At 48.6% G+C, this 16,345-nt stretch overlaps 1 protein-coding gene across 1 annotated transcript in view; it reads right to left on the bottom strand.

Annotated features, from left to right (window-relative positions):
• Positions 1-617: 617 nt before the first annotated feature.
• The window catches only part of LOC122623840, a 44,276-nt gene continuing 28,548 nt past the window's right edge, over positions 618-16,345 (bottom strand). The window contains exons 2-4 of the mRNA XM_043803195.1: positions 8,268-8,687; positions 7,831-8,139; positions 618-3,743 (exon numbers count right to left, since the gene is read on the bottom strand). Coding sequence (XP_043659130.1) covers positions 835-3,743; positions 7,831-8,139; positions 8,268-8,687 — 3,638 coding nt within the window. The 3' untranslated portion in view covers positions 618-834. The remainder of the gene's footprint in view (positions 3,744-7,830; positions 8,140-8,267; positions 8,688-16,345) is intronic.

Below are 16,345 nucleotides of genomic sequence, written 5' to 3'. Positions count from 1 at the left end.
ATAAAACGAATACATATACGATCGATAATCATGATTAGAATTAGATTTAGGATTTTTACAAGTGTTCGTCTTTAGTGCTAGGGGTCTAGATTTACTAAAAAATGTACATCGATGAAAAAAATATTCATTCATTCACTCGCCCATATTGGTAATATTCATATAGTAATGCCATTAAGTTTAGAGTATAATTTTGCTTATTTTTGTGGCTCACTGGGAGCAGAATTTTTTGCATGTTTTTTTTTTTCTTTTTACGTTTAGATTTAGTAGGTTTCTCCTATTCATTTTATACAAATCCTTTCTCATTCGCTTACTTAGTCCTAGAAAATACACTGGAAAATGTGTGTCCACACGATTACTCACTAATCGATTATATTAATACATTTACGTATATTTATATTATATACTATATATATATTTATATATATAAATTACAAGCACGAAAAAAAATGTTGGAAAAAAAAGGTGGTGTGTTTTTGTTTTCGTTTTCGTTTCAAAAAAAAAAAAGTAAGTAAGGTTCGAATCTTTAAAATTATATTACATAACGGTTATTGCTTTGGTATTAAATGCCTCTGGTCGTTTTTTTTCGTCGCCTGGAAGGAGCTGGATGGGGGCTTTTTTCAAAAAAGTCATATTTACAGGGGGCTGGTGTGTTTTTTGCTGCTTGCTTTCTAAATCGTTTAGACACCTTTAGAAGATGCGCGACATGATGCGACTGCGACTGGTCTGTTGCTGCTGCTGCTGCGAGTGCTGCTGATGCTGCTGATGCGACTGATGCGGCTGATGCTGCTGCAGTGGCGGTGGTGGCGCCAGCGGCACGGGAAAACCACCAAAAAGTCATGCCTCCTCCTTGAGCGAGATGGGATGCACGCCGGTCAAGCTGGAGGAGGCATTCGAGTCATTGTCGCCGCTCACGCTGCCCGGCAGTGAGAGATTGTGACCGCTGACGAACTGCGGCGGATAGCCGACGACGCCCATGGGCGACAGTTGCTGCTGCTGCTGCTGCTGTTGCGACTGCTGCGCCGCCTGGGCCTGCACCGCCTGAGCCTGCACCGCCTGCGCCTGCTGGGCGGCGGCCTGGATGTGCTGCGCTGCAGCCTGTGCCGCCTGAGCGGCGGCCACCGCATTGGCAGCCGCCGCCGCCTTGCCCTGGTTGACCACGCACTTGCGCATGTGCTTCTCCAGCGTCGAGGGCACACTGAAGGGCATGTCGCAGAAGCGGCAGCGGTACACATCCTTGCCGGTCCGGCCGTGGGTCTTCATGTGCCGCGTCAGCTTGGAGCTCTGGGCGCAGGCGTAGGAGCAGAGTTCGCACTTGTACGGCTTCTCGCCGGTGTGGCTTCTGCGGTGCACCGTCAGATTGGAGCAGTTCTTGAACACCTTGCCGCAGAACTCGCAGGTGTCGTTGCGCTGGCGACTCTCCTTCTTGAGCAGCGGTCCCTGGATCAGCGAGTTGGCGCCACCCAGGCCCAGAGGCTTCAGCTTCAGGTTCTCGAACAGCGCCTCATTCCGGTGGAGGGCCTGCGACATGCCCCACCAGTCGCCGCCGTCCATCTTCATCCGCTTGCTCAGCTCGAAGGGATTGGGGAATGGATTGAAGAGCGGCACTTGCGACGGAGCACCGGCATCCTGCGGCTGCTGGAACATGTTGCAGTTCTTGGCGAACTCATCCCGCAGACGCAGTGCGGCCACCGGCAGACCATTCAGCTTGTCACTCAATGGAGCACCGGCGCCACCGCGATTGTTGTTGTCGGCTGCTGCAGCGGCGGCTGCGGCGGCGGCGGCGGCTTCCTTGCGGCCGGACTCCTGGAGCGCCTGCTTGTAGGCTTCACTGTACTGGGCAATGTTGGACAGACCGAACTTGTCCATCAATTCACCGACCAGCGAAGTGGCGCCCGAGCTGGTCGTCTTGGGGCTCTGGCTCTTGCCATCGATGCGATTGCTAACGCTGAGGTCCTCTGCCTTGTAGTCCATGTCCTCGCACTCCTCCAGCTCGTCCTCGTCCTCATCCTCGCCATCGAGGTCACCATCGCCATCGGGATCGTTATCCCCATCGCCCAACTCCTCCTCGGACTCATCGGGATTGGGATCCTCGTCGTTGTCGGCCTCATTGGTTTCCAGCGAGTCGGCATTGCTGCCATCGTCCTGGTTATCCGGGTTGTCCTGCTCATCCGCCGGACTGCGGTGCACCCGCATGTGCTTCATCAGCTTCTGGATGTGGGAGCACTCGAAGTCGCAGGCGGTGCACTTGTACGGCTTCTCGCCGCTGTGGGTCCTCTGGTGGATGATCAGATTGTTCTCGAAGCGGAACTTCTTGTCGCAGTAGCTGCACGAGTAGCAGTGGGCAATTGGCTCCTGCATGGACACATCGCCCGTCTTCGAGGGTGGCGTGCTCGCCGAACGCGGCGTGCTGGCCAGGATTAGTCCCAAGCTGCCATTCTCGGAGCTGGCATCGCCCAGCTTCTCGGGCGGAGTGAGGGAATGGGGTCGCGGGATGGTGGCCAATTGCTGTTGCTGCTGCTGCGAGGGCGAGGGGCTCGCGAAATGCGGCGATTGCTTCTGTCGAGGACTCGGCGAGCTCGAGTTAACAGTGCTGCCAGCTCCAGGGCTTGTTGTGCCCGCAAGCTGACGCAATCGCTGCGAGTAAAAATCCATCTGCTGGGGTTCCAGTTTCAGCGAGCCACCTGCTCCGCCCACCAGACCGGGTGTGATCTGCTGCTGCTGCTGCGATTGCTGCTGCGACTGCTGCTGCTGCTGCTGCTGTGCGGACTGGAGTTGCTGCTGGGCGCCTTGCTGCTGCTGCTGCTGCAACGATTGCTGCTGTTGCTGTTGCTGCTGCTGCTGCTGGGAGCTCAGAGATGGTGGCGGCAGGGCTGCTGGGGGCACGGATCCCCGCTGGCTGCCGCTGCTGCTCGACGACGGCGGACGTGGCTCAACCGATGCGGAGACCACGCCACCGACCACCTGACCATTGGCATTGAACTGCGCCTGAGCGGCGGCAGCGGCGGCGGCCAGGTTGAAGCCATGGTGGCGGAACTGCTCGCTGACCAGCTGCTCCATGCGGTAGTGGTCGGCGGGCGAGGGGCGTCCGAAGAGCGGCGCCACCGTAGGAACTACATTTCCGGCCTGGGCCAAAGCTGGCGGCAGTGGCATGCGCAGCAGCTGGAAGGGATTGGCGTGCATGGCCTCTGGCGGCGGCAGCAGCGGATGGTGACGCATGCCGGCGGCCATGGCGGAGGCCAGATTCTCCCTCTGCTGCTGCTGCACGCGCTGCTGTTGCTGCTGTGCCTGCTGCTGCTGCTGCTGCTGCTGCTGTTGCTGCAGTTGCAACTGCTGCTGTTGCTGTTGCGGCGAGCCAAGGCTGCTGGTGTTGCTGATGCTGCCACCGCTGGTGTTCACCAGCGAGTTGGAGCAGGTGGAGCTAACCGAGGTGGACAGAATGGCCGAACCCGCCGCTCCCAGCGGACTGCTCCTCTTGGCCGCCGATGTAACTGCGGGATTGGGACTGACCGCTGGCTGTGGACTCGCCAGACCGGAGGCGTTGGCGGAGGCTGCTGCGGCGGCGGCGGCGGCCAGAGCCAGGGCGCTGTTGTTGAGGGCGGCGGGCGTGGCCACCGTCAGGGTGGCGCCACCGCCGGGACTCTCCACGTAGATCTTGACGCCGTGCGAGTGCTGGACGTGCTGGATGAGGCGCCAGGCGGAGGTGTAGCGGGTTTTGCACGTGGAGCACGTGTAGTTGCTGGGTTCTGCAAGTACAACAAAAGAAACAGAAACGAATTTAGTAAATGGTGCACATATTGTAGGAGTAAATTAATAAACCAGCCTATTGAGCAGCTTTAATGTGCGAGCAGTTTAAATTGCATTACCAGCTTAGCTGGAAGTTGCAACGTGCACATTTTCGGTTGCCTGGCAATTTCGCTCGTTCGTTATTAATTATTAATGAGCATTTTGCGGAGGCGCGGAACCTAGCCAGCAGTATTTATTTATTTATTGATTTTGCAGCGCGCGCGCGGTTGGCATGCCAAAATGCGGCAGAACACGCATGAAACTCCGGTGCGGAGATTGCCAATATAGCGTAGGATATTGCCCCATGCAAGGGGCACACACACACACTGGCGACACACACATGTGTGTCCTTTAGTTTGCTGCGGTTTTGTCGCGACATTTGTTAATTTGCCATGGCGGAAATGGCAGCCCTAAAAACCACCCACCAAATGTCCTGCGTCCTGTGTCCCGTGTCCTGTGTCCCATGTCCTGCGACACATGTGCCGCCCCGCGCAACAGATGTAAAATTGGAAAATTTATGAAAAATGCGCAAAGAAGACACTTTTCCTGTTCGTTTTTCAATTTTTTTTTGCGTCGCCACTAAAAACGACAATTTTCTAATAAATAAAAATTGAAAGCCAAGGCGCAGGGGGCTAAGGATCTGGCCACATGTCGCCACCGCCACCGCCACCGCCAGCGAGGACAACAAGGTGTTAATGCCATCGAAACTATGGCGAACGAACTACCCCCGAGTGATGAGGACGCACTCTGCATTTAAATGACACCTTTAAAGCGCACGGAATGAGCGTTTTTCCATTTTTCCGAAAATTATCCATAAAAATGAATGGAAATGGAAAGGCACGAGACAGGACACGCATTCTCCACACTTTTCCTTTTTTTTCTATCTCTCCTTTTTTATGGGAATCCACATTAAAGTTGTGCTGGCGGCAGGGGGCACACAGAGAAGTGAACTGAAACAGCTTCCTGGCGCTGTCAAAGGTGAGTCGTGTTTAACATGCTCTCGCCGCGACCCTTTGGCAAAAGGATCAGGATCAGGATCCTGAGATCAGGGATCGCTGGCCCGCATGCCACAGGAAATGCAAATGAATCTGACAGATAATACGTTCACAATGCCGCATCGCATCCCCGTGAGGCAACACAAGGAGCAACCCTTGAATGCTGCCAGCGGAATAGGAAAGGGAAAGGGTTGTGCGATCGCCGACCAAAAAAAGAGGTAAAAGTTGTCCAAAAACATCAGGCATTATTTGTCTGATCCTTGATCGCACAGCTCGCGATGCGCACGCGCTTCAATATAATCATTTAGATACAAAAAACAAAAAACAACAAAAAAATGAAAACAAATAAAAGGGAAGAGACGAGACGAGCGGGTAAAACACAAAAGGCGCGGGCTTGGCACGTTCTGATTCTGTCAGCTGTCGAATGCGGGAAGTTTCGACACGGAAAATAAATTTAAATATTATTTACTCTTTAGCAGCAAAAAAATGCGGAAAAGGGTTTCATTATTAATGCAAAAATAAGGTTATTAGGCCGGGAAAATTTCGAAATAATTATATATTCATGTCATGTGCGCACAATTTTCAGCTGCTCTCTTTCGATATTTTTTTGATTTTCATTTTCAAAATCATTTGCTAATCTGCATACAATTAAAATTGATTTTCCGCAAAAGCTCACATACTTTTTTCGCTCTGCACCGCAGGCAGACAAAGAGCGCGGATATCCTGGCACCGGAAATGCCAAATTGACCGCCAGGAAGTGCAGTCGGCGCACGGTGCGTATGAGTGATTTTTCAAAGCCAGCGGGTGGCGATCAGAACAAAAAGGGTTGCGCGCGTAATGGGATAATTGTTGCAGCTTCGCCAACTGTCAGCATCCTAAGCCAGTCGGTCGGTCTGTGTGTGAGTCCTTTTCCGGCTCTTGCCGCGCATAAAGGACACACAGAAGGGGTCGTGGCACTGGCGACTTCTAATCCTCCGCAGGACGTGGAGTTGCATGAAGCGAGGGCATTATTGGAAGAAGGCATTGATTTCGACCACTCGACCATTCGCTCGTGTTTTTTACACTCTGTGCTTTCTCCGCTCGACATTTCCCTTCTGCTTTTTTTCCCGTTTTTGGTTTTTGTCTTTTTGGCTCAGTGCCAGCATGAGTCAATAATTGCGGTCTGAGCCTTAAGCCCACGTCCACCTGAACTGTGACCCTTAACCCCTTAACCCTTAACCCTTAGCCCTTAGCCCTTAGCCCCTTAACCCTTGATGGGGTTTCATTGTCGCTGCGGTCGCGACACGCTGAGCCTCGAAATTGATAATTAACACGACGCGCTGACAGGTGAAAAGTCCTGTGGCAAGGACATGTTGCATTTACATTTTTGCAACAAATATCCATTTTGTTGACAGTTGGCTTGGCTTTCTTTTATTCAACTGGGGCTGGCTGATGGCTGCTGGCTGCCTGGTTGGTTGGTTGCCATGGCGTATTTATAATTACCAAATGGCCAACAATGGCCCAAAAGGAAGGAGTTAGGTTGGACAGCCCCGTGAAGTAAAGTACAGAACAGAAAAAAACACAAAAAAACAAAAAAAAAGAGAAAAAAGGCAGAACAATGCGTAATTAACGCAGCTCAGTGCGATGTATCTGTGTATCTGTATTGCCAGATGTATCTGTATCTGTAAATGTATCTGTATCTGTGTATCTATATATCTGTGCATATCTGTGTGACTTGTCAGTTGGCATTGTCAGAGTCAAACAACTTTTTGCCGTATTGTCAGTGACTTTTGTTGTTCGCTGTTCGCTGTTTGCTGTTAGCTGTTCGTGTCAAAAGCGCAAAAGTTCAAGGGTTAAATGGCGTATGTGTAGCTTGTGCCCTTCCCCTCGCCCCTCCATTGTCTCTGTGTATCGGGATATATCGGGATTCATACCAATTTTTTAAGGCCAATTTGATGTTGTGAGTCAATCGCTTTTCGGCTGCCTGACACGCGACCTTCATATGCTGACCTCTCTGCTGACCTAGGCATTCAACAACAACAGCACCTCTTTCAGTAAGTTCAGCAAGTCGAGGGAATTCTCTTGATTATATTTATTTTATTTTGATTTTAATTTCGTTTTTTATTCCCGCAAATATCCCTGGCTGTTGTTGCTGTTGTTTTGGTCCGCTTTTGTGCGTGTGTCAAGTCCAGTGCGATGTCCTTTGTCCAGTCAAGTGGCCTTTCACCCCCTTTGGCATTCCTTAGCTGCTGTTTTTGAGGCATTCAAATTACCCTCGAGGGCAGCTTCCGAAGTGCCGAGCTTCGGAGTTTCAGCGCTTCAGCGCTTCAGAGCTGCGGCTTTATTGTCCTGCCTGCCTGCCTGCCTGCCTGGTTACCCTTAACCGTTGCCATAGTCCTGCTTGATTTTTTTGTTGTTGTATTGCTGTCTTTGGCTTTTCATCATCATTTGCATTGAAATGTCAAAGTCAAAGGCCAGGGAAAGAGAGAGAGAGAGAGAGAAGTACAGAGACGGGGGCTTCGATTGTCGCGCTCTCCGAGTGTCCTTTTTCGTCCTGCTGCCACTGCCACTGCCACTGGCACAGCCGCTGCAGTTTATCAGCATTGAGAGCTGCGCTTTGAAGTCCGCACAGTCCGCTGTCCGGACTCCATATTCCATATTCCATATTCCATATCCCGTTGTCCACAGTCCACAGTCCGCAGTCCGCAGCCCGCAGTGTCCGCGCTTTTTTCCCCGTATTATTATTTATGTGTGCTTTTTTCTTAGCCCAATGCCCCCGAAGAAGAAGCAGGGGTTTTTGGTTTTCGGTTTGGTTTGGTTTGGTTTTTTGCTCTTGCTCTTGCTTTTGATTTAATGCAGCTGCAGCTTATCGCCGAGGGCCCGCGGCCCGATCATCACATCAAACACATTTTTTATTCAACGCTGCCGCTGCTGCTGCTGCTGCTGCTTTGGAGGGAATTTTAATTTTGCCACCCAAATATGCGCCATGCTATTTGCGCAGGATGGGCAAGTATGGCTACCCTGGTATGGCTACCCTGGACAGGAGTTCGAGGAGTTGGGGAGTGGGACTCACCTGTGTGGACTGTGTTGGCCTCGGCATCGACCAGCTCCATTTTGGGCCGCTTGGCCAGCGAGCGCTCCTCCAGCTCCTCATCCTCATCGTCGACTTCCTGATTCAGATTCTGATTCTCGTCGTCGTAGGGCTCCTGCTTGACCTTCGCCTGCTGCTTCTGCTTATCCTGCTGCTCCTGCTGCTCCTCCAAGTCGCAGCTGCTGTCGCCGGAGGATTGGCGCTCGATGGCCGCTGGACTGGAGGGGGCGGCATTCGAATCGAGGGTGGTGGCGCCCGTCTCGCTGTCCTTGGGCGTGGTATTGTCGTTCTCTGCAAGGGGCATTCAATAAGGGGTCAGCTTATTAGTACACAGCGAGAAACAAATCTACCTCTAGTAGTAGTAGTAGGAGTAGTAGTAGTAGTAGTAGTAGTAGTAGTAGTGTTGGTTGAAAACTCACCGTCTACTAAGCGCTTGGGTGTGCTGCTGGCTCCGTCGGCCAAAAGGTCCGCCGGACTCGGTGGTGGTGTGTGTATCCTGGAACCGCTGGCCGTACTGCTGGCCGCCGCCGCCGCTGCTGCCGCCGCTGCTGCTGCCGCTGCAACTGCCGCTGCCGCCGACGCTGGAGCGGACTTGCGACCGGTTATGGGGGCGGAGATCGAGGGGCGGCGATTGACGAGGCTGAGCGGGCGACCTTCCTCCGCGTCGCGATCCATCTGCGGATTCTGGGTGGCGCACTGGCCGTAGTTCTCCTTGTTGCACTGCAGCACCTTGTGCTGGATGAACTTGACAATGTCCGAGAGGGCGAACGCCTTCTGGCAGGCGCCGCACGTGAGGATGTCCTGTGTGGCCACGGCATCGTTCTCTGTGGAGTCGGAATCTGCAAGATAAAAGCGACAGTTCAGTTAAGTTCAGTTCATAAATATTCCCGCCCTGTGTACATTATGTTGGCCCACTAAGTTGAGTTCGGCATGCCGCCGGAGGGCTTCATTAATTGTTCTCAGTGTGGCAAGTGAAAATCCCCTATTTACATTTGGACAGATAAGCAAATATGCTCGTTCCGGCGGAGTGAGGCTCATGCCGCGAATGCCAATCTCTGTGCACTTTAATTTATTTGCCAAATGCCAGGGAACAAAACAATAAAAATAGCCCAACAACCCAACGCCCACCCCCACAAACCGCCAGTATTTGCATACATGGGAGATTCCGATTCCCAGCTCTGAATTTGGGACTTTGGCTTTGGTTTTTGGCTATGGTTTTTGGTGGTGGTGTGGATGGTGGTGGATTGATTGTGTGCATGACCATAAATTCCAGTAGCTCTGCAATTAATTCAACTGCTTTTTGCCACACATTGAAACGGGAATAGTATCTGCGGTTGTCATGGCTTATCTGGCCCAGAAATTAGCAACACCAGTGCATAACATACATATAATAAGTAAGTATAGGAGTATAGAACAGGCAGCGAAACTTAAGCGCCCCGAGGGCAGTTCAACTTTTGTTTTCGATTCCATCGACGGGACTTGATTGACCAGAAAGGTTTTGTGCTGCAGTGTTAGTGAAATATATAGCAGAAATATGGTACGAAAAAAAATAAAAGCAAAACGCAAGGGGACTCCTTGATGCCCGCAGGACACTCGGGGGAAAAAAGTTGAAATCGAAAATGCACAAGTTTTCGGTCAAGCGAAACTTTTGCCACTCCTTCACTTGGCATTCCTTCTTCGCCAACTATAATCACACAAGTAATACTCTTGTTTTTTTACCATATTTTTTAGTAGATCAAAAACTATAATCAGTACACAAATAGCATTATTTATTTGGCACATTTTCCCTGCTCTTTTTTTATCCATCCAATTTAATCGAAGACATCATCCGCAATTACAGCCAAACTCCGCGCCCACAGTTGTCAATTAGGAAATAGATCTATGAATTATTGACTCCCTGTCGCTTTGCCACTTGTTTTCTATATATTTTTTATGTCCATTCCGGGGGCAGTTCGAACAATTTGCGGTTTGCCCGGGTCCAAACAACAATGGCTAATGCGCCCTAAGCGGGGATATGTTGCCCGCCCTTCCAATTGTCCTGCCAGGAGCTACGCTTTTTTATCAATTGATTGTCCTGCGACGAGGACGAGAATGAGGATGAGGACGAGGATAAGGACAAGGACTAGGGTGAGGGTGAGGGTGAGGCTGATGTACACACATGTGAGCACACGATGTCGCCTCTAATTTCTGCTGATTGCCTGGGTGGGCTACGCTCAATTTTCGCGTTTATTTTTTTGCCATATATGCTATTTTCCCTCCCAAAAAAATATGTTTTTCCCTCCACCCTCCGCCATTTGACCTTTTTTTGTTCGGGCATTTTCCGGCTGATTATTAGTGTTTTATTTATTGATTGGCCGGCATGCCATTGGCCAGACCCAAAAAAAGAAACGAAATACGAAACACTGGGAACAGGTAAGTGTAAAGGTGAGCTGCTCTTTTACCTGCTGTCTCGCCGCCAAAGGGGGCGTGGTCGAGCAAAAGAAATGGCCGGGGGCGTTGCCCGTTGGTATTTGCCTAAGCGATTAGATTAGATGTTTGCTCACAGATTAGCAAAGACAGCAAGCAGAGGAGCACAGACTGCAAGTTACGATTATTTATGAAAAGGAAAACTTATTGACAGCATGCACAATATTGCGCCAGCTGAAGAGGGTTAATCATAATGCTTAGGGGGCAAAACAACAGCAAAAAAAAAAAAAGAAAAGGATAACAGCAGAGAAAGGTGAAAGGGTGTGAAGCTGTCAAATGTGTCAGTCCGGCTGACAAGTGTCAACAGAGTCCTTGCCAAATAGATTTCATAAAAGTGCCAGCTTAGCGAGACCGTAAAGTCATAAATTGCATTAACCCTTTCGGGCAGTGACCAAATCGAATGCGATTTAAGCAGATCAAATAGTCAATATATATATATATATAGGTAGACAAAAGACAGGATTATTGTGTTAATATTTCATATTTTATTTTCATAAACTACGTCTAGGGGTTTTACTATTTTACTATTTTACTACCCACCCAATCAGCGCGTAATTTGCTATGCATTTCCGATCGATCGCCGGATAAAGTGCCACATTTTCGCTGCCTTTCGGAATCGGGAATCAGGAATCAGAATTTATTAGCTGGTGTGATGTCATTGGCATCTCTTACCCTCTTGCATATATGCGTAATTAATTCAGACGTTTTCCCCCTCTGCAGCCAAAAATGCCCAAGAAAATAAATTGAAGTGCGTCGATTTGTTAACCGCACAGCTTAAGTCAAATATTTACGAGCTGCGACTTTGGCCCAAAGCACTCCTGGCCATTTAATGCAAGCCTGCGGCCATTAATATTACCCCCCCAGACAATACTATATATAGATATATATATATATGTAGTATGTAGCCATGGGGGTTAGCACAAGTGGGACAATTAAGAATTAACATATTAATAGAAGTTTGGCGCAAATTATCAGGACAAGAAAATATGAAATTCGTTCGGCTTCTTGTATTTTTGTTATTTATAACGTTCTCGTGTTATTGACTGCCCAGGAAGGGGCGTGTGGACGTGGGCACGCGGGGGCGTGGCAGGCCGAAAACAATACGTTGATTGTGCTAATTTATGCCCCCATCCTGGCAGAGGCACACACACACACACATGTGCAGTGGCAAGGAGTCGAAGGAGTCGAAGGATTCGAAGGATTTGGTTTTATGGCCCAAAGGTTATGGGTGGCTGCTCCATCTGTGTGGCTGCCATAAAAACCAGGCAGAGAGAGCGCCACACGGTCGTCCTCGTCGGCTGTGTTTAGGTGCTCGCTTTCGCAGGACGCAGGACGAAGGACACAGGAGCCCGATGAAAAATGGCGTCAGCCACGAAAAACTGGACCAACTATCGGTGGCGAAAATGGTGGAAAACAGCGAAACTGGCTCCTCTTTAAAGGAATCACAGTTGCTATTACTATTAAAGTATAAGGCAGAAGACGAGGAAAACGACTGTATGTATAAATATATAATATATCGCCATTCATTTGCGAAATCGAAAGCTAAAGACAGCTGAATGGTTATCCAATTACAATGACTCCGAGTGCTCCACTTCGTTGACGGGTTGTTAAATAAAAAACAGAGCAGAAAAAATAATAATAACGAACGCCCCGAAAATGCTAAGTAAATATTTAAAGACAACGCTCGCTTATTTTTTTGTTCTTTCGACTTGTTGTATTGTTTTTTTGGCCAACTCATTTAAAAGTTTAACAACAACAACAACAAAAAAGAAAAGGGTTAAACAAACTTAAAATTCTGTGGCAGGCGATAACAGTAAGCGTGAGCGTAGTAGTTGTAGCAAGTATATATATATAAATATGTAAGTGTTGTGTCCAACAGGCGGTTGATTTTTATTTTTTATTTTGTGTGTGTGTGTTTTTTTTTTTTTTTTGGCTGACAGTGACAAAGCGACGTCAGCAGCTGAAAAACTGAAAATCAACTGAAGTCAAGCGGCCCCCGACTTAATTTGTTTAAACAAATTATGTGTGGATAACATAGCGATACGGATACGTGGAAAGGTGTTTAGCAGCTGAAACTATAACAAACAGAGCGGTATGTCGCACACACATACTCATACTAGTGCTTTATAGCATGCATATGTATGTGTACATATATTGTACCGCCTGGAATTACAATGATTTCTGTTGTGCGGGGGCGCAACAATGCCCACAAGTATCGAAGCCCCGAAGCCTTATCACCACCAGCGGTCGCCTTCGCAAAGTGTTTTAGCATACAAAATTTGGTTTTATTTGCCTACTGTGCCCCAATAGAGTTTGCTTTCTGGTGGTTCTGGTGGCTCGGGGGGTTCCGCTGGCTTCCCGGGGGTTGCAAGGGGTTTCAGGGGGAGCAAAAAGGGAAAGAAGAAGCGGTTAGCCAAAAGCTAGCGCTGAAGCTGATAACACCCGCATATGGCGGCAAGGTAAGCGACTGGATATCTGGACAAACAAATGAGCAAACAAATGGAACCCCGACCGTAAACCGGAGACCAGAGACCACAGACCCGTACAAACGGACAAACGGACGGACAGACGGACGGACGAACGGACGGACGGGCGGACAAACGGACGGTACGAGCCCACAGTTACCCCGCCAGGTTGAGTGAATGAGCCATATGCAAATATGGTCGCGGCCTGGAATCGGGCATTAACATACTCGCATAGTCCACGTGTGCGTCTGTCTGTGTGTTAAAGCTGGACACACATGGCGACTGATAAGCCAAAGGAAATGGGCACAAGGTATGGGCACAAGGTATGTGCACAACAACACAAAATAATAAAAAAGAGCATTCAACCGAAAGTGCAACACAAATACATAGCAATTAATGTTTAAATACAGCCAGGTGTAAAACCGCAATGCATGATAGTATTGAATTTTTATATTTAAAGCAACTGAAGAGCCCAGTTTATGCCACATATAACTAATTAGATAAATATAGTACATTTCCTTGCAACTATTCAAGGTTCGAGCATTTAATCTAGTTCTATGCTAAGAATCCCGCTAAGCCACGTTTAAGTGCAACTGTACTTCCGGTTAGCTGAAATCCAATTGGCCTTTTGAAGTGCTGCGTTGTTTGCACATCCGTTTGTAATCGAAATGTAAGTTTAAGGTGGACCGATGCAGGGCAAAAGACCCGCTCTATTTGCTTAGAGCCAATGAAATGTTCCCATTGTTGCCTTGCTCTCTGCTCACTTCTTTTGATAAGACATATGTGGCTAGCTGGCTGGCTGGCTGGCTGGCTTGTAAGTTTTACTTTTCATTTTCAGGTCGTTGTTTTTTGTCGCTAAAATATTTGTATTCGTATTCGTATTTGTATTTGTATTGTGAGCAAGGTGCAGAGAGGCGATATAGAGAAGTTTGTTTTATTTCCCGAAAGTCAACGACAGTCACGACGGACATATGTAAATATAGCTGCGATCCATATAGGTAGGTAAGTAGGTTGCCCCCTCTACACCACTGGGTGTGTGTGTGTGGGTGCGGGCGTTGGCTTATTGTTGTTCTGCTTGTTCTTCCCAGTACAGCGCGCTTATCAAAAATTGTCCGCACATTTGCCTGGTTTTTTGTTTTTTGTTGTTTTGTATCTATTTGGGGGACAACATAGAGCGACAACGGCGAATGATTAAAGAGACACCCATGAACACCATGGTAAAAAGAAGTACCGCACCAGAACAGAACTCAACTCAACTGAACTAAACAGAACTACACAGAACAGAATAGAGCAGAACAGGAAGAGCTGTTGTAGGAATTTCTGGGAAGTTCCGAGAAATGCTGCGGTTATCTCCGTCCAAGATACACGCCTCTGGGCAATTGCTTATTGGGAAATATTTGTGGGTGCTCTTGATTATGATATAACAGCGATTTTTTGGATATGGTCACTCAAAGTAAATTACACTAAGGAGCTTTTTCTTTTCTTGGGTTGGGAAGATTTAAACTTACGGCTCAGCGAACGGAATCCATGATCCTCACTGATCGACAGCATTTTGTTGTACATCTTGATGTTTGTGAAAAAAAAAATATTGTGGTGTCTTGTGTTTGGTTGTATTTGTTGTTGTACGTTTTAAACTTTTAACACATCACAAGTTTTGGTTGTTTTTGTGGTTTTTGGATTTAAAAAAAAATAGTTTTTGTATTCAAAAAAAAAAGGCGAAAGGCACAAAAAGATTGTTGTGACAGACACACACGATCGTAGGTAATCCAATTGTCCTGCGTGTGGTTGTCTCAGAATGTTTTTCTTGTGTTTTTCTTATAGTCGAGCACTTTCACAAGACACGAAGCGGTAACAGTATAACGGTAACGGTAACGGTTCGGTAACGGTTCGGTATCGGTTGCGTATCGGTTAAACCGTTTCGAGTGACTGTGGGGAATGCGAGGTAGTGTTTGTGGTAAATCGACGTGTTTGTCGGCCGAAGGATCTGACTCTGATTCTATTTGAGGTCGTGTGCAGTGTGTTGTTGACCCCTCGGAGGCTTCACGTGGACTGACAACTAGTTGGCTTCCTGGGACGCTCGAGGGTCGACGGTCGTCGTACGTTCCGTTCAGTCCTGCCGCTGAGGCTGTGCCGTCGCCGTCGACGTCGGCAGAGACAGCGTTTTTTACTCACACACAGCGCGCACACACACCGCTCTGCGTTCCCTTTTTGACCCTCGAGGGTCGGGGGCTAAAAAAAAACCATATAGGAAAAAAACGTGTGTAGTCACCACTACGCACACACACACACACGCACACACGCGTGCAGGGGTTGCTGGCCCGTCGCCCTCTCTCCTTCTCGCACTCTTGCCCTCTGTGCCTCTCCCTCGCACATGTTCGAGTTGCGAGTGGACCAAAGGCGAAATGTATGGGCACTAGGGGGATGAATTCATCTCCGGGCGACTGTCCGTCGCTGCCAGCGTCGACGCCGACCGCGGCAGCGACGGCGACTGCCACTGCTCCCCCGTAGAACCCCCCACCCCCCGCCTCTGCAGGAAAAATCTCTCTACTCACATGGATAAGGGAAAACTATCGACTGTCCGCCGCTAATCGCTGCCCAAATTGAGCTGTTACGCGCAGCAGAGGGCTAAAGCGGCGGCGAAGGAGTGAAACTATAACTATGTCATGGGCATAAGGAGTGGAACCGCCGGGGGGATGGGGGGGAGTAGCGGGAGGGGGGTGTGGACAGAGCGAACGAGTTGTTGGCCAGCGCGCAACTGACCAATGGCAGGATCTCCCTGGGAGTTAGCCACTCTGGTCCGGGGATCCCAGCCAAAGATAGAACTAGCAAATGTCGCAGTAAAATCGTTCTCTAAAACTGAAACTGAACTAAAATTCAGCATGGAAAATAGTTTAAGTATCAACTTTGGGTTAACTAAACACACATTTGAAACATGTGGGAAAATTCTTTCTGCAATCTAACAATTAACAATTATATATGAAAACCGAAGAGTAACTCTGTAGGCTAATTAAATGAATAGATTATTTGATTATAGATTATAGGCTATATCCGTTAACATGCAACTTTCTTAACAAGCGAAAGATTTTGATAATGTTTGTTAATATACATTTTAAAGTTTTTAAAGCTAGTAAAACTGTCATATCTCTAAGGAGCACTTGGTTCTTATTGGCTATGCCTTTTCTTAATTAAGACACTGGTTCTGCTGCTGACATCAGTGCGAAGTGCTCGCAATGAGTTTAGTGGGCAGATAGGGTTCTGTAATATCATACGATGATGTTGCTAGTTTTAGATAGTTTTTCCTTCTTGGATATCCCGGGTTTAGCAGGGAGATCAGATTTAGTTCGCTCATGAAACAGGGACATTGGTGTAGCAGGGGGGATGCTCGAGTTCCGCTTTCGGATCGGTGAGCTATTTATGGAGACAATGCTCCACAGATCCTGCAAGTCGGAGTCGGAGTCGGAGTTCCTTGAACTCTCTCTCCTATTCTCCAAATCTCGGCATCGTTTATCCCAGCATGGGATGTGCGCAGTTCTCTCTCTGGAGTTCAGATCGCGGAAGCTGCGCAA

This window comes from Drosophila teissieri, chromosome X (genome assembly GCF_016746235.2).
Source record: "Drosophila teissieri strain GT53w chromosome X, Prin_Dtei_1.1, whole genome shotgun sequence".
Classification (NCBI taxonomy): domain Eukaryota; kingdom Metazoa; phylum Arthropoda; class Insecta; order Diptera; family Drosophilidae; genus Drosophila; species Drosophila teissieri.
The sequence above is the reverse complement of the archived record's forward strand: the minus strand, read 5'-3'. Positions and strand labels throughout refer to the sequence as shown.